Source organism: Pseudocercospora fijiensis (assembly GCF_000340215.1).
Source record: "Pseudocercospora fijiensis CIRAD86 unplaced genomic scaffold MYCFIscaffold_3, whole genome shotgun sequence".
Taxonomy (NCBI): domain Eukaryota; kingdom Fungi; phylum Ascomycota; class Dothideomycetes; order Mycosphaerellales; family Mycosphaerellaceae; genus Pseudocercospora; species Pseudocercospora fijiensis.
In genome coordinates, this window is record NW_006921534.1 from 3,262,827 (window position 1) to 3,290,764 (window position 27,938).

Genomic DNA, 27,938 nt, shown 5'->3' on the forward strand with positions numbered 1-27,938 from the left:
GTACATATGTATACAGACCCACTACTCCCACAAGCCCACAAGTCATGTCTCATCCCGTAACATCCTCCCCCCAATCCCTGTACCCTGCATGCCTCAACCGTCGGAACCAAACCACATTCCAGTGCTCGGAAATTCAGCCCTACAAGAAAGCTTCACTCTTCAAAGTAACACGGCCCTTGACCCATTTCTTCGATTCATCTCTGCTAACGCCTTCAACCCCATTTACGCCGGTTTCATCTACAAAAAACCCTTGATCAAAGAACTCTTCCTCTGAGGGACATCGATCTTGACTTCGCCACCATTCGTGCTCGGAGCCACGCTGCTACCTCTTCTCGACCGATCCATCATGCCAGAGTCGCTGAGTGCTGCGAGTGTGCCACTTCTTCTGACGCTTTCGCGGTCAGCACGTGACACGGCACCCATGCGCTCGATTTCTCTTTCGAGACGGAGATTCTTTTCTCGCTCTTGGAGCAGTTCGCGTTCTGCGCGCTTGGAGGCGAGCTGGGCCGTGGAGTCGGATTGTTGGAGCTCGTCGATAGTCTGGAGAAGACTTCCGATCTTGTCCCGGGACCTATTGAGGTCATCTTGAAGCATTGACATGGACTTCTCACGACGTTCAATCTGGCATTGCAGATCCTTCACGGTACGATCTACGCTGCGCACGCTGCGTGCCTCTGTCGTGCGGGTCTTCTCAAGATCTTCGAGCTGAGATTCAAGCTGCATCAACACATGTCAGTCGCTGTTCAAATTCGTTCGTAATGTCAGTAGGAGCGTGTCTCACCTCCTGGATCCTGCCGTGCAGATATCGGACATCTTGACTCCCGCTGGAGTAGCCCTTGGTCTCGAGCTCGATGCACTTGAGTTGGAGTTCTTTGGCGCTCTTCTCAAGAGCCGCCTTCTCACGGTGGAGCTGTACACTGCTCTCACGCTCGTTCGCGATGTCTCGAGAGACCTCCTGAGCTAACGCTTCGGCACGGCGCATCTTGCCAACTGCAGCAGCAGCAATGTCCTCTTGCTGAGCAAGCTTGGCCTTCAGGTCCAAAACTTCCCGATCGGACGAGGCCGCAGATCGCTTTGATGGCGAGCCATCGTTGGCCAGATCGTTGAGTCGCTCTGCTGCTTCGGCGAGCCTTGCTTCGAGGCCCTTCTTCTCCTTGACAAGCATGTCACGCTCGGCAGCCGTATCGTCAATGTTGGTTCGCAAGCCACGAACCTGCCCGAGAAGTTCTACGATCTTGCTCTGGGCTTCATTGTGCGCAGTTACGGCCTCATCCCTCGAATCCGACAGTCCTTGAAGCGCAATTTCAAGTCGTGACTTCTCTTTAGCCCAGGTCGAGCTGTTCAGAACCTCGTCATCCCACTTATTGCGCAGCTCTTCTAGCTCATCGCGGAGACGTCCATTCTCACCACGAGCATGAATGACATTGTCACGCTCCAACTCCAGCTCGCTGTTAAGAGTGGCAAGCTCAGCCTGATACTTTCGGCGAGTCTGCTCCATGGATGACTCTTTGTCTTCGATATCCTTGGCGCGCTGTGAGCGATAGTCTTCGAGCTCGTTCTGAAGACGCTTCTTGGCCTGCATGGCACTATCGAGATCTGAACAAACATCTTCGACCTTTTCCTCGTACTGTTGTACTTGGCGTTGCAGGTCTTCCACAAGATCATCCATCTGCTTTCGTTCTGAAAGTATGGTGGCGCACTGTTCCTCCACCTCCTTGGCTTGCGATTTGGCAAATTGCTCTGCTCGTGATGCTTTCAGCACAGCAATCTCAGCCTGCTCTAGCTTCTCGAAGTACTCGTCCGCTCTAGCCTTGTAGAGGTTCATGCTGGACATGAGGTCATCAGATCTGGAGGTCTCGGCATCCAGTCTGATCTGCAAGTCGGAGAACTCCTGCAGCAACTGAGAGTGATTCGCAGCCTCCTGCTCGCGCTCGTACTGCAAGTCAGCGAGCTCAGACTTAGCGTCACGAAGCTCAACTTCAACACCGGCTTTGTAGTGCTTGATCTCGTCAAACGACGTCTTCGCATCTGCAAGCTCTGCGATCGCAGCGTTGTGGGACGTCAACAGAGAGCGTCGCGACTGTTCTTGCGAATTGATGAGATCGTATAGCTCCTCGTGGCTCTTGGTCTGAACCTCCTTCAATGAAAGCTGGCCGGCACGTATGCTTTGCTCTAGTGACGAGACCTTCTTGGCAGAATCATCAAGCATGTCGTGAAGACGGAAGTTCTCGCGCTCGAGCTTCTGTACTCTGCGTATGGATGGGCTTTCTTCGGACCAGTCATTCTTCATCGAGCCGCGGCCAAGCTGTGCCTGAAGATGACGATTCTGCATCTCAGACATCTGCAGTTGTGTCTGTAACTCTTCCACCTCGGCAGCTAGATCCATATGGCTGTTCAAAGTCAGAGTGTCTGTGCTACGCTCAGATTGCGCAGAGTCTTGGCTGGCCTTGCTGATATGACGCTGACTAGTCGGAGTGTGAGTGGCGCTGTTGTTCGCAGGCGACCAAGTCTTGCGATTGTCCCATTCTCGCCGCAGCGGACCTGCTCCGGGCGATGATCGAGCATTGACCTGACTAGGATTCATTTCTTCGAGCAAAGCACGCTTGGAGTTCTGGTAGCGATTCTCATTCTCCTGCATATCGTCTGAATGCTGCGCACGGAGCTGTTCCAATTGAGACTCAGCTCGGGAGAAGCGTTCAGCAGCAAGGCGAAGCGCTTGTTCGGAGGCTTCGAGCTTTTGTGCCAGGTCGATGGTCTGCTTCATGTCCGGCTTCGCACCATCAATTTGTGGCAGCTTGCCACTTTCAGGATCGAAAATCTTCTGCAGCAGTCGGAGATGCTCATGTGCTTCCGTGATCTCTCTGTGGGCTGCATCTAGCGAGTTTTGCAAGGTCTTACTATTCTGTTGTGCCTGACTTCGCATTGTCCTTTCGGTCTCGAGCTTGCGATTGGCCTCAGCAAGTTGAAGTCCGGCGGCAGAGTACTGCTGCTCGGCATTCCTAGTACTCTTGTGCTCACGCTCGACTTCGTGATTGAGATCTTCTAGGCTGAGAGCAAGCTTCTCTTTCTGCTTCTCGAGCGAAGTGATCGTCAAATGAGCATCATTGAGCTGGCGATGCAGTTTCTTGACCTCGTCATCCACTTTAGTCTTCTCCATTTGCAGCTGCGCGATCTTGCCTCTCTGGTTATCGCTAGCTTTGCTGTTGGACCGCGCAATGTCAAGAGACTTCATCTGGATCTTGTTCATCAGTGCTTTGTTGTCATTTTCTGAAGCTGCCAGGCGGCCTTTGGTTGTGACCAGCTCGCGCTCAAGACGCTGCTTTTCTTGGTCATGATGAAGTTTGAAGTTCTCAGAGTCAGCGATGAAGCGTTTGAGACGTTGCACTTCTCCAGACAATCGGGCACGCTCAGACTCCAGCTCCTGGTTGTGCGCGGTTTTCTCATCAAGCTCTTTCCGTACGATGGCATGGCGCTCATTGGCTTTCTGTGAGACGTCGCGCTCAACAGCTGCTTCGACCTCCAGCTTCTCTTCTTGAAGCTGGATGAACTTCTTTCGCAAAGTTTGCAGTTCGGTCTGGTAGTCTTTACGCTCTTTTTCGGCAGCCTCACGTGCAGCAGTGGCGCGACGAGTGAGGTCTGACTGGCTGTACATTTCCTTCTCCACAGTGACCTTGGACTCGTGGAGTGAATCATACTCCCGCTTCAGTCCTTCATATTCTGCTGTTGCAATACGCTTCACGTCATCACGAGACTGCTGTTCGCGGCTGAGATCAGCCTGTGCCTGATAGAGCTCGCCCTTCACGTCGTGCAGCTGAGCCTCGAGCATCTTCACTTGCTCGTTGGCTGATGTCTGATCCTCCAGGGCTCGCTTGGCGTCGGCAACTTCTCTTTGAAGCTGGCCATGTTGCGATCGCAAGACTTCCATCTCGGCCAGCGTGTCCCTCAATCGAGTCTGAATACTGTCATGCTTGGTGGTCAGGCCATGCTTCTCATCTTCAAAGCGCTTTCGGTCATCCTGGTATCGCTTCAGATCGGTCTTCAGGATAGCAAGCTCGCTGTCTTTCCGCTTGATCAGGTCTTCGAAGCTAGTAGATGTAGAGGACAAATCTGACATCTGCTGACGAATCGATCTGTTCTCTTCGGCCAGATCCTTGACTTGCTTCCTGGCATTCTGGAGGTCCTTTGTCGCCGTAGATAGCTTGAGATCCAGGTCTTGGTCGTTCTTGAGCAGCTTGGCCTCCAGGTCGTGGAGTTTGCGCTCTCTCAAGCTCAGCTGACTCTGCAGCATTCTAATTTCCTGCTGCAATGCCTCCTCTTGTTCGCTTCTCATCGACTTGCTCTTCTCGACTTCCTCAAGGTGTGCGTCCAGCTCGGCTATCCGGTCGACCAGATCACTCTTTTCTGTTTCAAGCTTGTCAATGATCTGACCTGCCTGCTCCAGCTGATTTCGTCGCTCTTCGGCTTGTTCTTCCGCTATCTTGCGCGAAGCCATGAGCTCATCAATCTGCTCTTCTAGGTGATCTTGATCCTCGAGAGCACCTTGCAGTTTCTCGGTCAATTCCGTCTCACGGTTCTGCAGCCTGCGGAAAATTTCTTCCTTGTCCAGAGCAAGCGCACGCTCACTCTCGAGTGTTTTCTGCACTTTTTGAATCTCAGCCTCTGCTCTTCGACGGTCATCTTCCACTCTGGCGCGCTGCGCTTCCTCCTCGGCCATCTTTGCATGCAGCAGTTTGATCTCCTCTTCCCGCTTCTTGACCTCATTGGACTGACGAGTAGCGCCCAACAGCGGCCGCATGCGAACGAACAGTTGCCACCATGGATTCTGTTGCAGCTGGAGGTAGACCTGAAAGTTTCGCTGAATGACACGAGTGGCTTCAGCTCGATACTGCTGCTTCTTGAAGATGCGTCGTTGCACATACATTCGAGCGACAGCTTGGAAGCGCACGACAATGTCGCGAATTAGTGCATCACGCTTTTCTTCAAGTTCTGCGAGTACGCCGGCGCGGAAGAAGACCTTGGTAAGACCGACTCGGTACCAGCTGCGATCCATGTTGAGCTTCTCCAGCATGATCTTGCAGTAGGCCTGGCCTTCGATGTAGCCCTTGGGCATGTTCTGACATAACACCTCGTACCGTGCTCTAAACTCAGCAAACGGAAGGCGATTTGGGAAACCAGTTCGCGCAATCCTGATGCCTTCCAAGACACCATTGCATCGCAGCTGATCAAGAACTAGTGATGCGTTGAACTGCTTTGGCTTTTTCTTGTGATTCGGCAAGATGCAGCGCACGAAATGGGGATGCGTTGAATGGAGCTGGGACATCAGGGAGGAGAGCTGCTCCTTGTGCCGCTGCGCAACAGTGCGGAAGAGGCCCTTCTTGACGCGTGAGCGCGTTGCACCGTCTCCTTCATCGAATTCAGCACAATCGGCAAATAGGTGCGCGATGTGTCCATTGGTGGAGTGTCCAAGCAATCGCGTAACGTTGTCATTCAGTGGGTCCTTGTTCTTCTCGAGCCATCCTTCAGTAGAGTATTCGACTTCAGCGGCGTAGTGTGTCAGCATGAAGCCTTGATTGAGCAACGATCGCTTGTATTTTGGAGTCTTGCGATCCCACAAAGAGTGTAATTTGTCGGTGAAGGACTTGTCGGTAGCCTTGGGCATCACTGAATCTTCGTCGAGACAAGAGAAAATACCAATGGGGTTGGTCACCTCGATCAGGTCAATCGTTGGCTGTAGGTCACGTCCGAAGTCAATGAACTTCCATTCGATTTGTTCCCGGGCGTATTCTTCTTGCTCAAGCACGAACATATGATGGTTGAAGAATTGCTGGAGCTTTTCGTTCGTGTAGTTGATGCACAGCTGTTCGAAGCTGTTCTCGTCGAAAATCTCGAACCCAGCAATATCGAGCACGCCAATGAATGAGGTATCATCATCGTATGAACCAGAAGAGGTTCGATCCAGCTGCTTGTTGATCCGGTCGACCAGGTTGCCGAAGCCACGTTCATAGATACCCTTTGCCAGTGCATCAACAGCGAGGCGCACTTGCTCTGGAGTCTGACTCTTTTCCACCCATTCGTGGCCTGCTCTCACACGTGGATGTAGTAGAGCTTTGACAAATGGCTCCTGACTGATACCGAGCAGCTTACAAGCACAGGCTACAGACTTGGCAGCCTCAGGTGAGAGCGCTGCTTGATCTGCTCGTAGGCTTTCCTTGATGAGCGTGATGTTGCCAAGATGCAGGGCAGCAGCAATGGTCTGCAGAATTTCCTTCTGCTCTTTATCGGAGAAGTTCATGATGTGAAATGCTTCAAGAAGCGAGTTCCATTCCTCCTGGTCCGAAACGCCGGAGATGATGTCGTTGCCATGCCTTGTGTATTCAAAGTCCTCAACATCCTTCCCATCAATCATGAAGTCTCGGCGCATCGACTGGCTAGCGCCTCTCAGCAGCTGGTAGAAGACGTGGTAATTACGTTCGTGGGAGTTCAGCCGCACCACCCTACTCTTCTCGAGGAGGTACCAATCGATGTAGGCACCAGCTATTTGACCAGCTCTACCGAATTGAATCCTGATAAATTTACCGAATCGAGAAGAGTTGTTGTTTCGAAGGGTCTGTGCATTACCAAAAGCCTCCAGGATGGGATTCGCACGAAGAATCTGTTCCGACAAGTTCGATAGCTGGCGTGCTCCAGATTTAACTCGTGGTGTGTCTGAGGTGGCCACAGCAGCCAGATATTGGATGACCTTCTTCGTATTCTCAGTCTTACCAGCACCCGATTCGCCCGTGACCAGAATGGACTGATTTGTGCCTTCATCGACCAAGTTTCGGAAGGCTTCATCGGCCATGGCGAATATGTGCGGTCTTGTATCCTCGCGATTTCGGCCCTTGTACATGTTGACATAGTCCCTGCCGTAGATGGGCAAAGGCGTATATGGATTCACGGTCACCAAGAACAGGCCCGAGTATGTATATATCAGATCCGCTTGGTATCTCTGCTGAAGATTGTGAACCACGCTCGGCTCATTCAGGTGCGTCAGCTCGGCCATGTCGTCTGCCTTGTCGAACTTGGCCGGGTTGACCTTATCCACACTGTCGGCCGGCACGCATCGCTGGCTGGCATCGTCGCACTGCACCTTCAGCATATCATCGGGCAGCTCCTCCACGACGCAGCCGCGCACGAAAGCTGTGCTCGGATCTCTGAGCCAAACATATCTCTTGCCGGAGAAGTCGTTCTCGCCTTCTATGCCGCGCACTCGCTCCTCCGCCGCTGCTGGGTCTTCATGCTTGATGAATTTGGGTGCAAAGGTGCCTGCCGGCGTCGAATTTCGCACCGAGCCTGCTCGAAGGCGCCGCTGATCTGCTCGTCCCATACCGTCCAGGCCAAGGTCCGTGATCGACGGCTGCCGCGCGTGGCCACTGGGTGTGGGAGAGCTGAGCGGGTTCTGCATTATGCTCGACTTGGACCGCGCATGCCCTGGCGGAGGACCTGGCGAAGGAGTGTCGTTGTCTCGTCCAAATGGGCTGTTGCGCCATCGAGGCCCATTCTGCGCCTGTGAGCTCATCTCTGCGCCGTGCCGTGCCCTGCCCGTTCTGTCATTCCAAGCGCGTGTCTCCCAAACGCGCATCCAGGCGACGATAACGTAGTGTCATACAGGCAAGCTATCGGGCATTCATTCCTCCAGTCGTCCAGCGTAGTCTCCTCGGCCAATTATGTACAGGGTGTCGACAAGATGGAGAAAGGCACAATGCAACGCAGCAAATGCGGCGGCGACGGTTGTGCTGTGCTGCTGCTGCTGCTGCTGCTGCTCTGGTCGTTCCCCGGCTTGTTTTGATACTACTTCCGCTTTGGGCGTGGTGCGTCTGCTCTCTTCTAGCCGAGTCCCGACGTCCGACGCCCCTCCGAATTTAGCTTTCTCGAGATCGACGACTGCAGTCACTGCACCACGACTCCTGCTCTAGAACTTTTCCATCACTCTTGAGGCACGGAGGCCCATCTTGTGATCAGTCGCATACACTCGCGTATCATCACGGCGACCGGCAACCGCGCTTGGAGCATCGCACTGCTGTAGAGCCCGTGCACCTTCACACTCTGCGCTGCCTCCTCATCCTACAACACGCGCCGGCGCTGCCAGAAGGTGCATTCGTCGCCTCTGCAGCGCTTGCCTGTGATCGTCATCTCTTTCCTCGTCGGCCATGATCATCTGCCGCTGCGCCTGCACCGAGATTGTGTGCAAAGCTACGTCGCCTTCGTGACCAAAGCATGTCGCAGAACATCCCATTTCTCTTCGGGCAGCCGCCAGCCCCTGTCCACACTCAACATCAACAGAACGCCACCGATACCCAACCGCAAACACCCACGAACGGCGCGCCGACGCCGACCAGTCAACAGCAGATGGCAACTCCTCAAGCAGGGCTCCCTGCGGACTTTGATATGAGCGCGTTGGCGGGTGTCACTCCCGAGCAATTCGCGATGATCGCGCGTATGATACAGCAAGGACTTGTGCCTATGCCACCAGGCGCGGCACCTGCTGCTGCTGCTGCTGCTATACCGCCTTCCGCGCCTGCCGCAACGTGGTCAAAAAATCCGCCTCGGCATTCTGCAGATACACCGACTCCTCAAAACACGTCCTCTACCGCTCAAGCGAATGGCCACGATGTGGACATGGATAAAGAGGAAGGCGAGCTCGAGGAAGGAGAGATGGAAGACGCACCCAAAGCTCGCGATTTCCTGCGGACACCGCCCAAAGGCCCGCGGAAGCGTAGTAGAAGTCCGCTTCCGAGAGGCAACGCAGCGCCAGCAGATAGACGCGGTTCGCAGCAAGGTCCTGCGCCCGCGAGGCCTGGACCCCAGCGAACGTCATCGTCCGCCGGGTCTGCTCAGGCATCGCGATCCAATGGGCAAGCGCCCGTCATCAGTCAGGCTGTAAGTGGTAATACGCCTCAGCCAGCAGTGGGCAAAGACGCGGCTGCAAAGGCATTTCTTCTTGAGATGCACAGAAATGGGTATAACTTCGATCAACTCTCGCGAGAGGTAGGCGATCCGAAAACTCTGAGACGCATGTACCAACAGTTGGGACTGCCATTACCATCCTCATGCGACTCGCCTGCCAATCAAGGCGGCGTGCCAGTTGCCCAACAACCGCGCAAGACATCGATGCCTCTAGCCACGAAAGCTCCTACGCCTCAGAACCGTAGCGAGTATCTGGCCAAGCTCCAAGCAGCGAAAAACAAGAAAGCAGAGGCTTCCGCCAAGTCTGCTACTCCACCTGCTGCACCTACAGCAGCATCAACTACAGAAACCACCACTGTCGGCCCTCGCTTACAGCCTGCAAAGCCTGCGGCCGCCGTAGCCGCTGCTCCTCCCCGCACGGGTGGACTTACCAAGGACAAGAACGAGTTGCTCCGACAGAAGCTTGACAAATTGAAAGCAGAGCAAGCAGCCAGACGGCAGGCTAAGCAGTCCAGTGATGCTGCCGCGCCGTCAAGTCCGGCCGTAAAGTCAGATCAGAATGCGGCCTCGCCAATGCCAGCTAGCAGACCGGGTCTGGGTGCTGGTCTGGTTGAAGCTGCCGCTCGCGCGTCTGATGAAGCCAGCATGAATGTTGGACCAAACGGCTTTGTTGCTTCGCAAAACATGGCATTTCAAGCTCTGGTCCCTTCGGCGTCTCCGACTCTTAACCGGGGTTTTGGGCTACCCGGACTGTTCACGACCATGTTGGCATCAGCGCAATCGAATGACGCCTCTCCACAGCCTATCAGTAGTAGACCTGCCAGCTCCACGCCCGCTCAGAACGTGTTTGCAGCACCGTCGGGCTCAACACAACAGCCTGCTAGCGCCATTGAAGCCGCGCGCAACGACTCGGCCACGCACAACCAGAATTTCGGCCAGAGCAGAGACGTCTATCATGATGATCGCTATGTCATTGAAGTCAGTAGTGATGAAGAAGAAGACGACGATTCCATGGACGTCGACGAAGCTTCCGAAAAGCCCCGCGCGGAAAAGATGCACTTTTCGAATTCGACTCTCAAGACTTCTAGGCCTAAGCTCCATATGCCATCCGGCGGTATCTCAACAACACCTGGAACACCTGGCGTCAGCACTCCAAATGCAGACCTCAAACGCAAACTCGAAGAGATTGAGGAATTTAAGCGACAAATAGCGGAAGCCGAGCGAAAGCGACAGAGAAATGGCAAAGCAAAAGCTCAAGCCGCACAAGAAGAGGCTCTTGTTGACGCTGTTGATCAGGTCATCGCATCGTCCAATGCTTTGGCCTCCGGCAATGCAACACCTAGTGAGCCACAGCAGCCTCTGGAGACGGCATTACAGCCTGGAAATCAGCCAGTTACTGGTGCCAACCCAGAACGGCCATCATCTACCAGCTCTGCGTCTGCAAGGCTAGCGCGAGAGCAAGAAAAAGATACACTTCGTCGGCGACTAGCAGAGCTTGAAGTACAGCGAAATCAGTTGAGCTCAGCACCAACAGGCAACGCTACTGCTCAACCTCAACTCGCATCCCCTGGCATTGCGATGAACAGCTCAGAGCCGGCACCTGCGCACAGCAATACGGTCGCAGCGCCTTCAGCGTTCCCTGTCAACGATCCCAACGACTCTGACGAGATTGATGACGAAGACGATGAGGATCTATATGGCGAATACACTGCCGACCAGATCGCACAGCCTGCACTTCAGCCGGATCATATTCAAGCCACAAGTGATGGTCCAGAGTCGTCATCTGAAGACGATCAATTCGAAGGCGAGGGAGATGACGTCTTTGAACCTGGTTCAGTGAATGGCATGGAGACTCAAGAACCATTTTCAGCGCATCCCACGACGCAAGATAGTCCTGAACGCGATGTTCCATCCACCATGGAGGCAAGTATACCTGGCGCCAAAACGATTGTTGCTCCTCTCGTTGGCAATGACGATGAGATGGACGACGAGGAGGACTTGGACAATCTCTACGGCGAGGTGGCCTCGGCACCTACCGCCGAGCCCGCAGTGCAGACGTTGACCGATGCTATGGCATCGAACGACGATAACGAAGAAGACGACAGCGATGATGCTATGGACACATCCGATGCCTCTTCAGACAGCGACAGCTCGTCGGATGACTCCGATGATGAGCCCGAGTCTCGACCTGATATCATCCAAGCACCGCATAGTGAGACCGTTCTAAGCGCAGCGGCACTGCTTTCTCCCGGAGAGGAGGTTAACGATGATCAGATCGATGAGGAGTCCGATGAGGAAGCCGAGGACACTAACGATGCGCAGGATATGGGCGACACTGAACTAAGTGTCAACGATGATCTAGCACCAGGGCTCCAGCCGCCTATGGAGGAGCTGGATGTGCCCACGGAGGTACGTGAAAGCTCCTCCGGGCTGAGCAGTGTGGAAGGCTGACCATAAAGACGACGAAGCCTAAGACTCACTACACCCCATACGAGTCTCCTTTACATCGATTCAAGGACTACCGTTTCCACCCCGAATTCGAGCATACGGTACCTGGTGGGTTCAAGTCTTTGACTTATAGCCACAAGATCGATTCAGAAAACACCCTTTGCCCTTTCGAACTGAGCGGAGGAAGCTGTATTGACAAGAGTTGCACTCATCAGCACTTCCGTTCTCTCGCATTATCAGGTACGTTTCAGCACAACTTGGATCATGAACGGTGCCTCGCTTGCCCTCATTCGCAGTTTCGTCCAATCACCATCGCTGCCGACTTGATTTACCATTCAGCCACTGACCGACATTGCTAACTTGCAGATAATGAATTACTTCGCCTGATTGGAACAGAACATACACCCGCCCGTACACCAGCCGAGGAAAAACGATGGAAGAATGGTCTTGCTCTTCTGGTCAAACAGCTGCGCGCAAGCAATGTCAAGGACGTCGCCGCCATCGCACATCGGATCGCTGAGTATCGCCGTGCCTTTAGGGAAGATCCTACGCGAGTACTCGTAGGACTTGACGATTGAGTGTCATGTGTCCACATGCTTGATTTCTCGTTGTCGCCGTCTGGATTTGTTCTTTCCTATGCCCCGAATGGCAGTCCGAACGCCTGCGGATTCAAGAATCTGCTGTAGCAAGAAGTTGGGAGACGAGAAGAGCAAGGATCAACAATCCGGTGCGGCGAATCTTTGATTCGGTCTCCACCAGGCAGGACTGCAGTCCTCATGCGGCACGAGGCTGCTCATGGATGAGATACCCGTGGTGGGATTCTCACATTACCAGCCTGCGCGACGATGGATGTCGCTCGAGTGCTCGGCATAATTGTAACTTCTAGTTCTCGTCACTCTCGAGATGCATGCAATACAAGATTATGGGTAGCTCGATGGAGCACAGGCTGGTGGCGCACAGAACGCTGCAATCCATTAGATACCTAATAGGCAAGGCTGGAGGAATAAACGACTGATTCTCCGTCGTCCTCAAACTCATTCGTCCGTTCCAAGGGGTCGCAACATGCTCGCAGACCAGTGAACTACGAACGCTCTCACGGCGCCATCCTCTCTATTTCCTTGTGACTAAGTTTCTATCGCTTGACGAAGCCCGCCATTGCATGGCATTGGCATACCATTCGTACCAGTTACAACCTCACTTCAAGCTTTCGGCTGTCCCCGCCATTGACAACGGTCCTGAACTTTGCCCCAGTCTGCGACCCCGACTCTTCACCATCACATTGTGGCGCACTCGCAAACCAACCTATGAAGTTATGACTGAGGTGATCATCTCGTCGCCACGTACCGAAGCCCTTGTTTGCGACTGACCGCTGACATCGAATGATAACCTGACTGTCTCTGCAACGTGATGCAACACTTGACCCTCATCGCTACTTCCAAGGTCACCATATCACGGCGGCGGCGCGGCGCCGACAGCGAAGCAACAGGCATCGATGCCGACTGATCTTGATCACAAGGCTACATGAGCAGTTTCTAAAAGTCCTCGCGGCCATTTCCAGACAAGAATTGGGCAACGACATCAATTCGAACATTCTCCGCACATCGCGAGCTTAATTCGACTCGAAGGGCATCGCGCATCTTCCATCATGGCAAATCCACTGCGCCCGTTTATTCCGCCCGAACGAGCTTCAACTCGTCACAAGCAGCGCCCTGACTATCTGGCTCTCAGCGGTTACACCACGTCAAGCTCGGTACGACGGACTTCCGACGACAGTGTCAAGATGGAGCCAGACAGCAGCAGTAAGAAGCGCAAGTCGACATCAAGCTCGCAGGACATTGGATCCCAAACATCAACTAAGCGGATAAAGACAGCATCTGAGAAGGAAACGCCCCAAAGGCCAACTCGAGTCGCTAGAAAGACCAGCGCCACCAACAAACCACTCGCAGCGCAGCATGACAGATCCAAAAGAAAGACGACAGAAAAAGCTCGGCCTCGAGCATCTCTTATTGTCGACATGACAGGCAAGCCACCTTCCGGTCTAGAGGCACAAAATCTGCTGCGAGATCCCGATGGTCATCGCGCGAAAATGGTCACAAGGGATCCCACCCAGGATTCTAAAAAGTCGACGCGAGGCTCGATCTCTCAGCAGCCACGCAAGCGTGCCGGCCCAAAGTCAAGGTCGGCCACTGCTCGCAGCCCAGACATGCACCATCAGGCACGGCCCGTTACCACTTTCGATGCAAGCAATAGCATGGGATCTATTAGTAGTCGTGATACCGCTGCCGCCGACAGTGAGAGAACCGCGGAGAGCATGGTAAGCAATGACGCGAAAGAAGAGCAACTTCCTACGCCGGAGTCGACTCAGGATATTCAAGAAACAGAAGATCACGCCAAGCCTGATATCATATCACTGCCTTCGGAGACATCTCAGACTCATGTCAATCCAGCATATCGAGAACCGCCTGCTCCAACCACAGACTTTGGCTGGAATCCTCCTGAGCATGCGGCTGAAATGAACGATGTTCGTGGAACACAATCATCTGATGCGCTGTCCGAGCTTTCAGATAGCATTTTCGCCGATTATGAGATGGAGCTTCCTGTCGCCGCACCCACAAGCTCAACTGCGGCTGTTGTCGAGGGACCAGTGGCTTATGAGTCTGAGGAATTGATTGGATCCTTGGTTGGGCCTGGAGCTGCAAGCACACAGCAAAAGTCTGACGATCACCAAACAGCCGATGAATTAGCTGGCAGCTTTGAAAACCTCTCGAACGGCACTGCCATAAATGGGTATAGCCAGTCTCTGGACTCCCCGGAGATGACGAGAACAGGTCGATCAAGACGCTCGACTAGGCCTGTCATGAGGTATGGTCAGCTTGTAGGAACTGCAGCTGCTGTCACTGCCGCGACAGAGGAGCAAGATAGCTATGCTGATGGGAGCTCTCACCGTCAAGGTTACACGGAAGGTGATCACGACGATTACGACATGGATGAGGCTGATGTTGTTGTTGGTCTGGAAGATGAATTGACGTTCCATGGGCAACCTGATTCGATGGTGAACTCAAAGAAGACCAAAGTCGTTGAGAAGACGCGCGAAATTCCAGCTCCTGCCCAACGTCTACAGGAGTTCACGTATGCTCCAGGGACACCCGATGGGACTGGCCTCGTGAAGTTGAAAGTTTCACCCGAATCGGCATCAATCACGTTCAATGCTGCGAGCGCTGCTCCAAAGACATCCAGACCGCCTTCGAAGTCATCGGGGGAAAAGAGACTTGTCAATACAAAGATTGTCAAACAGAAAAGGCCGGTCAAGCCTTCTATGCCGCTGCCTGGACAGCTTTACTTTACAGCTGAGACCGATGAATCTGGTCTTGACCCTGCTCTACTTGACCTTTCCAAGAAGCTAAGCCATAGAGAGCCTTTGGGACTCAAACCGAAAACTGCTGGAAAGCCAGAGGTCTGGGCAGACAGTCGACAAGCTTTATGCGAGACTGTGCCCTACTTCCGCATGCCTCAGAGCGGATGCCACCAGAACGACCGCCATGTGTATGCTTTTCTCTTCGACGCTACTGGACACTGTCGTGAGTACATGGACAGTGATGTAGTCATCGCTCGAGCGGGCGGCAGCATGGAAGGCGATGGCACTGGACAAATGTTGCAAAGAAAGGATCATCTGATGACGGAATCGCAGGTGCAATCAGTCTTGAACGACATCGAACATCAGAATCCGGTTGTCATCATCGCTGGTAATCGTCACGAGGGCGCCATCTGCCAATTTCCCCATCGCTATAATGTCCTGGGTTGGTTCAAGCCTGTTGCGGTATGGGCAGAGAAGACCTTGGGCAAAGGTGCAAAGGTCTGGACAACGATCAAGTACAGATTCGAACGCCTGAATCCTACAATAAGCCCTTGGTATGCACCAGCTCAGAGAGTGCTGGGGGAGGAAGAATACAAGTCTATCGGCGCACCCATTTTCCAAACCTGCAGGCAGTGCAACAATCGCTATCCTGTCATGTACTTGAATGGCTGGATGTGCCTGAATGCAGATTGTGGCCGACTCTGGAAGCTTGCAAGTGGCGAGGATGCTCCATACGGAAGGCTCCACTATCATCCCGCGTTTCTCCTAACGAGAAGACGGTGGTCAAACGAACAAGAACCGTTCAGTGTGCGCCCTCCAATCCCCAAGATCGGGGCCACTGTTGGAGACAATCTGACATACATCAACACTCGTGGAATTTGCTGCCCTCAGTGCGGCCGCTGCAGTTCCAGACGACTCTTCAAAGGATGGAAGTGTGACAACGCGTCTTGCAACTATCAGAACTTCCCAAAGCACATTCCGGTAAAGCCAGAAATGCTCCACAATCCTTGGGATAGCGTAGGCGACAATATTGGCGAGGGACCTGCACTTGCTAAGAATAAGCATGAGAGAGAGCATGGTGTCAAGGTCAGTGTAAGTCATCGTCTGGGCTTCAAGATCTACACCTATACTTTCGAGGGCGTCGACGGCAAATTCGTACACGCAGTGTCGAACCGTGCTATCAACAAGCAGCCGCGCGGGCCCGATGAAATGTTCGCAGCCATGCAGCAGCAGGACGATGCCGGCATGGATCTACACCTCGAGCGAAGACGCTTCAATGGCAAGTGGGTGGCAGCTGCAGACAACTCGTACTCGTCACTCTTCCAAGCCATCCAGGAAGGTGATCAGCGAAAGGCTTCGGACGTTGAAACAATTCGGCGCGAGTCGTTCCTGTCACAGCTCGTAGGCAACAGCGCCACAATTGCAGAGGCAGACGTCTCGTCGGACTTTACTCGTCAGCTCCAAGAAGCGGCTGAGGCGCAGCCAGAGACCGAGGGTGGCTCGGAGATGGCTCATCAGACGGTGGACGAAGTGGCCGAGGCAGTGGAGGATGGAGATCTGATGACTGCTTTCTCGATCAATTATGGAATGCCTTACAAATTCGTGGCGACGGGGGCCAGTCTGCCGTTCACGAACGCGCCATGGCCTGTCCGAGCATGCCAAGCGGATCTGAACTGGGCGTCGAAGAACTTTCTCGCTGCGCAAGGACATCAAGAATTCAACGAGCTGCTCATCTTCGCCTACCTCCAGGGTCAGAAGATCGAGTATCACGACGATGGCGAGTCAGGTCTAGGTCCTCGCATCTCGACGCTTTCCTTGGGTGGCAAGGCCAAAATGCACCTCCGCATGAAGCAAAAACACTACGTCGGCTGCTCCAAATCAGGCATACTCAACAGCGAACGACCGGTGCCAGGCAGCATAGAAGGGCAGGCCATGTACCGGAAGCGTCTTCAAGCGTGGCAAGAACTGCAGGCGCTCGACCTCTCGACAAAGGAAGGCAAATCTACGTACGAACGTCGTCGCAAGGAGATGCCCAAGGAACTGGGGTTGTACGAGAAGCGCAGCAAGAAAGCGGGAGACTTGGTGACCATCACACTCAATCACGGAGACATTGTGTTGATGGAGGGTTACGAGATCCAGCAATACTTTGAACACAAGGTTGCGCCGGAAGGCTGTTTGAGATTTGCTCTCACGTGTCGGACGGTTTTACCGGAGCATTTGAAGCGCGAGGAGAGGCCTCAGTATGGGGTTGAGGCGCATGATGCGTCGATCAGTAGTCTGTACCGGATGGATGAGGAAGAGCAGCGGAGGGTGGTCAGAGTGGCTGGCTGAGTAGGGAAGGGGAGGGATGGGATGATTTTGCGAAGTCGTGGAGGGTGCGCTGCAGGAGTGGCGTGGTGGAGTTGAGTTCGGGGTGCATAGGGCTGATGTCTTGGGCGTGTCTAGGTAGTGCATACGGGGGGAGAGGGATTGGAAGTATTGGAATGGGAAGGAGGTGTGGCCGGGGAGGGAAGGTGCGGTACTGTAACTGTAGCTAGTCATCATGTCTGCTATCTGACACAGGGATCAAGGAGACGTGCTCTACGCCCAGCTTCGATCATCTCAGCCGGCCGCAGACGTGAGCGCACCTGCGTGGCGGATCAATGGATGTCAGGATGCGATCAGGTTGTGAGAGGGAGATATGATTGCGTGGGGGATGGCGGCGAGGATGAGCCGAGCCGAGCCGAGCAAGAAGGAGAAGGTGAGAGTGGCTCGGAGGCAGCAAGGCAAGGCAAGGGCAGGGCGGCATGTGCGGCAAGTCTGCAGCAGGCGTGGAAGGTGCGACGTGACCCTTTCCTCCACACCACCTCAAAGATCAAATATAATCACTGTTCCGCCACCGCACGACAAGCTTTGGCCTGCATCAACCACAGCAGCTACCTATATCTAGATATCGTCTTACTATGATAGCATCGCGGGCGGCAACCGCGGTGGTGCGCGCAATGTGTTATAATCAACGTACCTGCAGCCTGCACTGCTGAATCCTGATTCGGATTATTTCGTGATGCCTCGTGCGAAGCATGCTTTAGTCAACAAAGCCATCACTTGTAGACATCCCGCGTCAGCGGAATGTTAAGCTTTTGATCTGTCTGCCTCTCACAATATTCCATTTCCATTTCGCTGTGTGTACTGTTGTCTGATGATGATGATGTCTCAAACATGTGATGACTGATCTCGACGCCGCAGCCAGGTGACTCCGAGGCTCCCATCTACGCAGCCACATCGCCCCAGGGAGACGACGCCTTTCACTCACCAGGTCTCCGCCCTTTCTTGACTCTTCTGCCTCCCGGACTACTTGTATACCACGTACATCCCAGTCACTCCTTCCTCGCCAGATCATCGCCTTTGCTTGATCAATTGTTGCAGCGTGCTTTCCTAAGTCCTTTCCACCAGAACCCCGGATCCGGACCCTGGGACCCCACGCTGTGGCTACAACACTCGCTTGTCGCCGCGACTCTCTTCCACCACCCCGGACCCCGACCCCGACCCCGACCCCGACCCCGACCCCGACCACTTCCTCGTCTGCATCTGCATCTGCAGCTGCAGTGCAGTGCAGCATTGTCCGGCCCGTGAGCCTACCTGCTTAGCAGCTGATCGATCGCGCTACTGCACCTTCACTTCCAAGCAGCCTTGCTTCTTGCTGCGGCACTTTCTTCGCTGCAACAGCGGCCGAATTCTAAACTTCGCGCCGGAGCCGGCTGCCTCATGATATCCCACGTCGAAAGGAGCCATTACTCGCCTGCCCTCCAACCACATCTTCGGTCGCCATACGCCTTCTGTCTTTATTATTAACCATGCCGTCGCCGTCCGTGTCTGGAAAGTCAACTCCGCACTTGGAGCCAACACCACGCAGTCTAACGTGGCCACCGACAACCGTGCGCCTTGCAGTCACTGATCGACACAAATCACCTATATCTCAATCACCACCCGCCGCCACCATGCCACGCATCCAGAAGAAGTCATATCATGATCCATTCGAGGATGAAATCGATCGAGACCCAGCCGCTCACTTTTTGTCACCCGTATCCATGTGCGAATATGACGACTGGGCCGATGATTCAGACGACGAGGCCGACGAGGTAGAGTGGGATGCTGGCATCACCGACTTCTCTCTTTTCCAGCATGAACGACGTCAAGCTCAGCAACGACACGAACAAATATCCGATCGATGGCATTCCTTGCTGTCTAGCCAAAAGCACGCACTACAACGTGCCGTACAGCGCACTCGCGCCGACTCGGATCCAACACGCGGCCGAAATTGGACGCCGTTGATAGAAGACGTTCCTCAGCTCACTCCGGACAATTCACCGAATCTCAGAGACGATTTCGATATTGAAGCCTACTGTGGGCAAAACGCTCGTCGTCCTTCAATACCAAACTATCTAAGCCTTGAAGTCACGCCGCCAGAGGAAGAAACCGACGACGACGACGACGATGACGAAATCACAGATTCGGACGACGACGACGACGACGACGAGCTACCAGTAGCTTTCTTGGTCGAGCGTGCACGTGAGCGACGACGTCAAGCTCGAAAAATGGAGCGACCTGGCATGCGCTTCAATCGAACCATGTCTGGGAGGACCCATGCCTGGAGAAGACCAAGCTGGCACATCTACGACGTGGGCGAAGACGTAGAAGCGGAGCGTAAAGCCGAACTCGCGAATGTCCAGGAGCGCAGAAACGACCATGAGCAACAACAGCAACGTGGACGTCGGCGATGAAATCCTGCACATGACGAGGGGCTGGCACATCTGTGACCAGCAATTTCTTCCCAATCAGATTGCGCTACAGAATGCGCTTTGGAAAGGATAGGACGGATGCATTGGTCATTTACGGAGCATTGCATTGCATTGCATTGTGATGGGCAGTTTTTCATTTCTTTGGTTCTTCGAATGGGAATGCACGCACATGATGACACGATTGCTTGGGTGTGCTTTTGGCATTAGGCCGGCAGGCAGGCAGGCATATGCGATGGAACAGAACGCTGCAGCTTTCACGAGCGAATTATTGCGTGTGGCTTTGGTTGCATTCGGCACGGAAGAATTCCCAGTTTCTTTGGGCTTGGGCTTGGGCATGAATGCATTTTTTTAAGGATACCAATTTGATTGACGGGTCACGGGGTCACGATCGATGGATGGATGAATGGATGGGCATATGGAAATTCGGATTTGTTTCTTGGTACCGACAGCACTGTCTTTTGCACACTCGCTTCATCATCATCATCATCATCAGTATGTATACTGCACTGCAACCGCGGCAAGCACTCATAGGTTGAATCCAAATTTTGACAGCTGCGAGATTGTATTGTCAGATGACTTTTCTTCTTCGAGACCAGCCTCAAGATGTGATTTCTCCCAAATCCTACTGGTGCAAAATTTCCCCGATTACACTACTGTACTAGCAAACCTTCACAAAGGCCAGGAAGGAATTATATCATACTTGCGGTCTGCAACAGCGGTTCCATCTGGAACCTAGAAATGCCATTCCCACATGGATGAAGGAACCTTGTGGTCGGTGTAGCCCCGCATAAGATACATGTTGTAGCTCGGCTTTGGAGAGCTTCAGCCGAGACAACAGAGCAAAGCAAAGCTCCGAATGCATCGTGATTGGCCGGCATCACCACACCGACTTTGATGATGAGTACGGAGCTACGACATACATACATACATACCGTCATCCAGCTGGCTTGATGAAGCATTCAAATGCCAAATGCAGTGTACAAATGATGATGTGGTTGGTTTTTTCTACCTCGCTTGAATTTCGGGTCCAAGTTTGATCATCGACATCATACGTGATTGTGCAGGAGAGCGTACCATGGGTCGCATGTTCTGGCTTGGCGGGGATATAATGGAAGCTCGGGTCGTCGAGCTTGATGCTTGATTGAGTTGATTGAGAGGTGTGGTCGCTCGACCCTGGTCGCTTTGCGCTTTCACATGCGTGTCGGTTGTGCATTGTGCATTCATCACATCATTGATCCTCTAATAGCCGAAGCACGGTACTGTTTCCATGCAGCTTCGCGAGCAGAGCCGCACTTTCAAGGTTTGAAGACCGGTTGTATGCGGCGGTAATTACCCCCAGCGAGTGTCGAGGTAATCCAACCTCCAGCTATAGAGGTGTAAGCAGCCGGCTCTGCCTCTAAAATGCCCAAGCCATACTGCCACACCCGGACACAGTTCCTGGTTGCCCTCGCCTGCTCGTGTTATTCGTGTTCTTGCCGTCTGAGAGGATTAGAATAGGATACTGGCAGTAAATCGCCTTTGCATTGTTTCAGGCTTCTCTGACCTGCGCGTGGGCCACACCGCGTTATGACGGCCATAGAGGACACGCATCTGAGGAGAAGCCGTGTCGCTTGGTCGCTACCAAGAGTACTGAGCGGGTGCACCGAACAGCGTGTCCTCACTTGAGCTTGTCCGGTCCTCGATTCGAGGCTCATTTCCAACATGGTTGCGTCCCAACGACTAGTACGGAATGGTCATGCTGGAACATGTCCATGTTGTAGGACTCAGCATCGCATTTTTGAGCCGATGTCGTCCATCTAGAAACCAGGCGGGTTTAGCCTTTGGCTGACCCTCGTCCATTTGGGCAGTTTGTGCACTCCTTTCCTGTATCCTCGCACCTTCTTGTCAAACATCGTATACTTGTCTTTAGCCAGCATCTCTCCCTCTGTAGGCATCTCAGCCTTCCATCGCTCAATGAGCTTTGTGGTACCGTGCTCCGCTGCAACATCTCTTAGCAACCTCTTCCCAGGCACCTCAATTCCCGCGGGATTTTGCTCAGGCACATAGTCCCCCTTTTTTGGACCCTTGCCATGTCGTCTCTCGGCGACATCTTTGTAGGTGCCTCGTGCTAGCATTCGATGTCCTTCCGCTGGGAGTGAAAGTTCTTCAGGTGTTGCTTGGCCTTCTGCATCTTCGTTGTGAGGCACCTCTGCAGGCTGTTGTGTTCGCGTTGATTGCTGTGCTTGCAATGCGCTCATTCCCGCGTGTCTTTGTAGTGCATTATCGAGCACTGCTACAATATTGTCGACGCGGCGCAATCGCTGTCGTTGTCGTGCCTTCTGATGCCGGGAGAGTCGCCATGGGATTTTCCTGGTGCGGAGTCAGTGCTAGGTACGATAGCATTTGTTTGAATAACGGCGTACCATAGAAGGCCGCCAGACAAGGGCGCTGTAGGTCTGAAGGCGCCAAACATTGTTGAGATGGAATGTGCGAAGCAGATGTCGAGATGGCGTTGAGGGAGTGCTTAAGCAGCGGAGCGCTCGGGGGTGCCAAGCCTTGAGATCAGCCTCTAAGTGAGGGAGTTCCAACGAACACCTCCGTAATCCGTATCAGCAATGCATTGACCAAGTCTCACCCGATCCTGCTGTCGACAAGTGCCATTATCTGTCCAAGATGTCGTACTACTTCACCATCATCGGCACTCGCGACAATCCGCTGTTCGAGATCGAATTTGGCACTTCGAAGGTCGGCGGCGATGGCATTGCTCGCTTCCGTGAAGAAGCAAAACACATGAACCAGTTTATTGTTCACGCTGCCATAGATTTGGTCGAGGAAGCTCAGTGGAGCTCAAAGGACCTGTATGCCGCGCCAACATATCAACATAGACGACTTGCTCCGAGCAGTGTCCCTAACGCATCTTCAGATACCTCAAGAAAGTGGACACATTTCAAAACAATCACATTCACTGCTTCTTGACCGGCGGAAACATCAAGTTCATGCTTCTCATGAATCCCGACCCAAGCTCAACTCCTTATTCAAGCTACCAGACTTCCCCACCTTCCAGACCAAACACCGCGAGGCAAAGCACGTTGATTGCTAGCAACCCTTCCAGCCAGCAGACCGAGGAAGCTGTGAGACAGTTCATGTCTGAGGTATGTCGATATTGAATTTGGGTGGTTTTCAACGTGCTGACGTTTCATAGATCTATGAGGCCTGGATGAAATGCATCATGAATCCCTTCTACGCTGTGAATCAGCCTGTCACCAGCCCAGTATTTCGCAGCAGAGTCCAAGCCGCGGCAAAGAAGTATCTATGATTCTGGCAAACATTTTGTTGAGTATATGATCACTGCGAAAGTTCTGGGCGGTGGCATTGCCTAAGGCAGCACTGCATTGAACGAAGGATGAGCTACTCAGTAGTCATTGCTGCCTTCAGCTTGTCTTTGACCTCGAAGTCTCATCCCGTCCTCGCACCTTTGTGATCTGTCCACGATAATGGCCAATCTTGGCGCACTGCCCCTCGAATTGGTTGCCAGCGTTGCACAAGTGCTGAGCAGAGAACATCGACCATCTCTGTTGAAGTTTGCTCTGGTTAGCAAGAAATGCTCTGCAGCAGCATCCGGATTCATCTTCGCCACCATCAGGATCAGCCTCGATGACAATGGGAAAGAGAAATGGAGTGTCGCACGATTAGGGCGAGTCTTGCAGGAGCGTCAGAGTGTCGGCCAAGTTCGCAGGCTGGAAATTCATGCTGTCCAGCCCAGGAAATTGTCTTCAGCAGAGCTGGAAAAGTTCTTTCGTCCGATAGCAGACACGATCGAAAACCTCATCGGCTTAGAGGTCATCATCTGGAACGCGAATTACCCCACAATACCAGCCTGCCTTTTAGACATCTTGCGTGCTCGAGAATCGCGTACCAAGCTCAGCATTCGTAATTGGAACTGGACGCCATGTCAGCTACCATCGGCTGGAATATTTCCTCTCCAGATGGCTGAGATCACATTACCGTATTTGGTAGGCATGAGTGCCATTCACTGCTGGGTCAATCACAGAAATGTGCTTGACGAAAGAATGGACGCGTTCATGGAAATGCTCACTCAACTGCCATACCTCAAGCGGTTGTTCATGTATCGTCAGTCGAAACCTTGAAGTTACAATGCCGAGCTCAGCAAGCCAGAATTGGAAGTCGCGAGGCAGTATGCTTCCAAGCACCAGGCGGAGCCGGAAAAACATATATTACTAGAACATCTAAAATTAGAGGGAGATCAAATGCGCGACGATGATTTAGAGATCCTGTTCGGGGATAGGATCAAACTTGATGCACGAAAGGTCGAGATCCTGAGAATCACGACCAGCCGCATTCTTGAGCGAATGTCTGGTCTTGCTAAGTTTCCATCCTTGGAAGACCTCACCATTTTGCTTGACGAGAGCGCCGATGAGCTGGGAACTGATTGGGAATATGCATTCGCCGCTGGATACTTCTTTCAAAGCTTGCCCGCGCTCAAGAAGCTTGATCTTCGAGGTCGTTTCAGCTATGATACTCTATACAATTCCCTCGCACATCATGGTCCTAATTTGACTTCACTGACGCTTTGGTCTACAATGCCGAGGTCGAGAAGAGATCGCGTGAGAGCACTGAAGCCATCACAGATTGAAGATTTGGTAGGGCGATGCCCACAGTTGCAGCACCTTGTCTGCACGATCCAGCGAGATTACGGACCGGCCTTCGAGGAGATAAGGATTTATCAGGCTCTGGCCACTTTGAAAAAGTTACATTTCACATGCCTAACATTGCGGCCCCTTCGTTCCTGCGCTGGATTTGACGGCACCCTCGGATTCGACGATGTCTTCGACGATTTCCATAGTCAACGGATAGAAGTGAATCGTGCCAATTCCATTGAATACGGCTACGTACGCGATGCCTTCATCAATACTGCCGTGGATGCTGCTTTAGTCAAATCGATCTGGAACGCCATCACATCATCTCGAAAAGACCATCCACTTAAAAAGCTCGAAATTCGAAGCCAACGCAACGACATGCCTCTTGGGATGGTAGCGTCACCGATTGCACGTGTCTTCACCCACTTTTGCTCTGACTGGGTTGCTCGTAAAAGCGTTCGAGACGACAGTGATGAAGTGGTGACTGAGAAGACATGGCAAGAAGACGAGAAGCGCTCCAACAATGATGCCAAAATTGAGTACTCGTCTGAGATGCAGGTTTTCAGAAAGATTTGGCCAAAGAAAAGTCTCGAAAGTGATTGGAGAAATGATTGGAGCTCTTTTCCGTTGCAAGATGGCCGAAAAGACCTGGAATGACGCCCTGTTGTCAGCGCAAGCTCATCAAGTGTAGTCCTTCGAGAAAATGCAGGACAGAGACTCATGGGAAGGCACCGAGTCCAGGAGCCATAGCCGATAGCCGATTGGGTGCATGCAAGACCAGTCAGGATTGAGATACACACGGATGACTACTTCTGTCGCATTAGGTGCTGTATCGTGCTGACTATAGACCAAAACGACGTCACAGTTATGGCTTCAAAGCGTGTACCTGAAGCCCTCGAGACCCTCTATGGCCTTCCCTCCAGCTGCTGCTCTTTTATTCGCCCTGATAAACATCAGTAACAACAAAAGCACCACCACAAAACATGTAAAAGTTGCTGCAAGACAAGTCGCAATTCCAGGGTAAAAATGTGGCTTATCTTCTGTTTTGAAAATGAAGCTGCCGCCTAATCCTCCCGCAGCTCCTGCTCCTACGGAGAACGCTGAGATGAGCGCTCGCTTCCATTGTCCTCGGACATTGTTTGCTTGCCATGTGAGCAGCGCTGGAATCATAGCACATTGCGGAAGAGCGGCGAAGAACACTCCGAAGTACTGCGCACCATGATTCGAGGCGAAGCCAATGAGGCATAGGCCTGAACAGGTCAGCAAAGACGGGCCCAAGTGCAGAAAGGTGTACTCACCAATGAAGACCAGAACTAAGCAGAGAAGAATGAATGGAGATCTGAGTCGCCACTTGTCGGAGTAGACTGCCACAAACCAAGTGGCAATCGCGGCCATTATGTATGGAGGTGTCGCCTGTAGAGAAAGAGTCAGATCATAGGCACGCATGAGTTCTTTGAATATCGTACCAAGCACTGAGCCTTCGCAACACTGAAGCCCATGCTGTCCATTAGCAGCATGGGAAGCGCAAACCCGATGCCGTATCCGATGAGACCGACCAATCCATACATGAATGCGAACGCCCAAACTTTGAAGTCGCCAGCGCACTTGATATATTCTAGCACGTTGAACCTGGGGCTTGTCAGCTTGACAAAAAGTTGGCGCACATGTAAGCATTTCTTACTGGGTAGGCATGACATCGTTTCGATCCTTCTCGATACGCTCAACAACCCAAGATGCTTCCTCCTTAGTGAGAAACTTAACGTAGCACCCCTTGGATCCATCGGCCAGGAGCTTCTCAGGGAAATCAACGACCAGAAAGTATCCCCAGATGGCAAGAGCGCAGGTAACGGTGCCGAAGATTATGAAGATCCATCTCCAACCAGCGATACCACCACCATAGCTCATGCCAATAGGCATCCCAGTAGGACTCATCTCAATGTTGTGCTTGCCCAACCACTCTGGCCCGCTCCCGAGACCATTCATGTGCGAAATACCATACGACATAATACCGCAGAAAGCAGAGGGCACGAGTCCGAGGAGGAAGAAACCGGCGTTGCGCTTCTGCAGGTCATATCGCGGGTACCAGCTGCTTAACAGGTAGAGACAAGAAGGGAAGAATCCAGCCTCCCAAAGCCCGAGACACATTCTCAAAGCCATCAAGTCTGTCCAAGAGCTCACGAATCCGCAACCTATCGTCGTGACGCCCCACAAAAATGTCGCTATGCTCAGGAAGTGGCGTGCTCCGATGTGTCGTAGAAGCACCGTCGCAGGCAGCTGAAACAGCAAATACGGTACGAAGAACATTGCGTTGATCATGTTGTATCGTGAACCCTTCAATTCCAAATCGACGCCCATGCCTGTGATCAAAGCGACTCCTGTGTTGAATCGATCGAGCATTGAGACCGCGTACATGGCTCCGAGAACAGCCACCACTCTGCGGTCGATGTGCCATATGATACGCCTTTGCTCCTTCTCGTTGAATAAACTTGTGGGTAGAGAATTGCTGGAAGAGCTGCTGCCAGCGTCGACCTCTGTTGCATAGACATTCTTCGATTCCAACTTCTTCTCTAGCGTGTTGTCGTTCTGCTTGGGATACATGGTGGTCAAGGTGATCTTCGAATTATGGAAACCGTGTACTGTTGGCAGAGATGCAAACGCAAAAGAGAAGGAAGACATGGCCGGGAGGGAGCGTGGTGTTACAAAGTTCTCGGGCTTTTTCCAGAGCCACACATCGCTCCATGTGCTTGGTACAGCGGCAGTCCATGGAACGTATGTTGGCAAGACCGCAGCTAACGTTATTCCTCCTGAAGTGCACTTAGTGCAGTGAGAATGGTCAGCATGTATCCTGTTCAAGACGCGTGGTACCTGTTCAGGAACGTTCTCCAGTTGCATTGCCCACAGACCCCAACTCGAGGTAACTCCTGCATGCTTGCTTTCAAGGTACAGTTACAAGATTTCTTCGTCACCACTCACCAACAGGTGAGCCGGTATATCCGCAAGGGCGGTTCTTGCGCCAGACATAAAAGGAGCCAGCGTGTCGAGCCCTGTACGCCAAGGTAAAAAGTATTAAGGTGTGCTGTGGAAACTCTGCTTTCCATGGAAGCGATCTGACTGGTAGCCAGTAAATTTGATTGAATCAGCGATCCTTGTTGGCATACAATTTGGATGGTTTGTGCCCCTTTGTCACAAGCTCACCTGGTCAAATATATAGGCTTAATCATCGGTGAAACGCGGCCGGCTGTTCGTGCTCGGGTGCCTTTGAACCGTTGTACGGTACAGTACAACTTGTACCGGTGGCCATTTGGCCCTTTGAAGTCCTACGGCAGAAATCGCTTACCTTGCTGACAACCAGGCGTTCACAGTGCTCTCATACACAGGCCACGGATAGTCGGCTGAGATTAAGGGCGGCATCCTCGTTCCTGATTGCCGAGACTGGCATTTTGCGAAAAGCGTCGCCAGCTTGACCGTGACTACATGTACTGTATTTGCGTTTGTACCTGCCCCTTCACGGACACGCTGATTAGAATCGGCGGCCGTGGGACTGCAGATGGCACCATGTCTATGCGAGCGCCGCAGCACACATCGCGCTCTCTCCACAGCGTTTCCAAGGGGTGAATGAACCCATGAAGCCCTCGGAGAAGCTCGTTGGCAGAAATCCAGAATCTTTCGTACTCTATGATGAGCTCGACATCGCTTGCCTTTCGTGCCTTGGCCTTGAATCGGTCATGCCACCTGCGGCGCTGAGACCAAAGACATTTCTACGATAGATATAGC

The 27,938-nt window shown here is 52.9% G+C and overlaps 9 protein-coding genes across 9 annotated transcripts; 4 read left to right on the forward strand and 5 right to left on the reverse strand.

The window, feature by feature from the left end:
- Positions 1–237: 237 nt before the first annotated feature.
- MYCFIDRAFT_214725 (uncharacterized protein) lies at positions 238–7,558 on the reverse strand (the record flags this gene model as incomplete). The annotated part of the gene is made up of 2 exons (XM_007926840.1): positions 238–717; positions 782–7,558. The coding sequence occupies 2 exons, from the start codon at positions 7,556–7,558 to the stop codon at positions 238–240; spliced, it is 7,257 nt and encodes a 2,418-aa protein (XP_007925031.1).
- Positions 7,559–7,666: 108 nt separating this feature from the next.
- Positions 7,667–8,197, reverse strand: MYCFIDRAFT_173408 (uncharacterized protein; the record flags this gene model as incomplete). Its single annotated transcript, XM_007926841.1, has 4 exons — positions 7,667–7,932; positions 7,970–7,990; positions 8,026–8,085; positions 8,113–8,197. The coding sequence occupies 4 exons, from the start codon at positions 8,195–8,197 to the stop codon at positions 7,667–7,669; spliced, it is 432 nt and encodes a 143-aa protein (XP_007925032.1).
- Positions 8,198–8,256: 59 nt separating this feature from the next.
- MYCFIDRAFT_214726 (uncharacterized protein) lies at positions 8,257–11,972 on the forward strand (the record flags this gene model as incomplete). Its single annotated transcript, XM_007926842.1, has 3 exons — positions 8,257–11,355; positions 11,463–11,634; positions 11,791–11,972. The coding sequence occupies 3 exons, from the start codon at positions 8,257–8,259 to the stop codon at positions 11,970–11,972; spliced, it is 3,453 nt and encodes a 1,150-aa protein (XP_007925033.1).
- Positions 11,973–14,827: 2,855 nt separating this feature from the next.
- On the forward strand, positions 14,828–16,981 carry MYCFIDRAFT_115713 (uncharacterized protein; the record flags this gene model as incomplete). The annotated part of the gene is made up of 2 exons (XM_007926843.1): positions 14,828–16,036; positions 16,289–16,981. Coding segments are annotated over 2 exons (1,902 nt in total), but the record flags the coding sequence as incomplete, so codon positions are not given.
- A 760-nt stretch (positions 16,982–17,741) lies between these two features.
- Positions 17,742–18,557, reverse strand: MYCFIDRAFT_173412 (uncharacterized protein; the record flags this gene model as incomplete). The annotated part of the gene is made up of 7 exons (XM_007926844.1): positions 17,742–17,811; positions 17,834–17,997; positions 18,042–18,136; positions 18,179–18,217; positions 18,254–18,370; positions 18,401–18,445; positions 18,506–18,557. 7 exons carry the CDS (start codon positions 18,555–18,557, stop codon positions 17,742–17,744), a joined length of 582 nt encoding a protein of 193 aa, XP_007925035.1.
- Positions 18,558–18,582: 25 nt separating this feature from the next.
- On the forward strand, positions 18,583–19,865 carry MYCFIDRAFT_173413 (uncharacterized protein; the record flags this gene model as incomplete). Its single annotated transcript, XM_007926845.1, has 5 exons — positions 18,583–19,492; positions 19,528–19,613; positions 19,657–19,716; positions 19,751–19,810; positions 19,839–19,865. The coding sequence occupies 5 exons, from the start codon at positions 18,583–18,585 to the stop codon at positions 19,863–19,865; spliced, it is 1,143 nt and encodes a 380-aa protein (XP_007925036.1).
- Positions 19,866–21,030: 1,165 nt separating this feature from the next.
- On the reverse strand, positions 21,031–21,979 carry MYCFIDRAFT_163223 (uncharacterized protein; the record flags this gene model as incomplete). The annotated part of the gene is made up of 3 exons (XM_007926846.1): positions 21,031–21,527; positions 21,798–21,876; positions 21,930–21,979. The coding sequence occupies 3 exons, from the start codon at positions 21,977–21,979 to the stop codon at positions 21,324–21,326; spliced, it is 333 nt and encodes a 110-aa protein (XP_007925037.1). The 3' UTR covers positions 21,031–21,323.
- A 144-nt stretch (positions 21,980–22,123) lies between these two features.
- MYCFIDRAFT_152638 (uncharacterized protein) lies at positions 22,124–22,828 on the forward strand. The gene is made up of 3 exons (XM_007926847.1): positions 22,124–22,364; positions 22,430–22,658; positions 22,709–22,828. Exons 1-3 carry the CDS (start codon positions 22,180–22,182, stop codon positions 22,820–22,822), a joined length of 528 nt encoding a protein of 175 aa, XP_007925038.1. The 5' UTR covers positions 22,124–22,179; the 3' UTR covers positions 22,823–22,828.
- A 2,209-nt stretch (positions 22,829–25,037) lies between these two features.
- On the reverse strand, positions 25,038–26,762 carry MYCFIDRAFT_133880 (uncharacterized protein; the record flags this gene model as incomplete). Its single annotated transcript, XM_007926848.1, has 4 exons — positions 25,038–25,414; positions 25,463–25,577; positions 25,652–25,793; positions 25,846–26,762. 4 exons carry the CDS (start codon positions 26,760–26,762, stop codon positions 25,038–25,040), a joined length of 1,551 nt encoding a protein of 516 aa, XP_007925039.1.
- Positions 26,763–27,938: the final 1,176 nt, after the last annotated feature.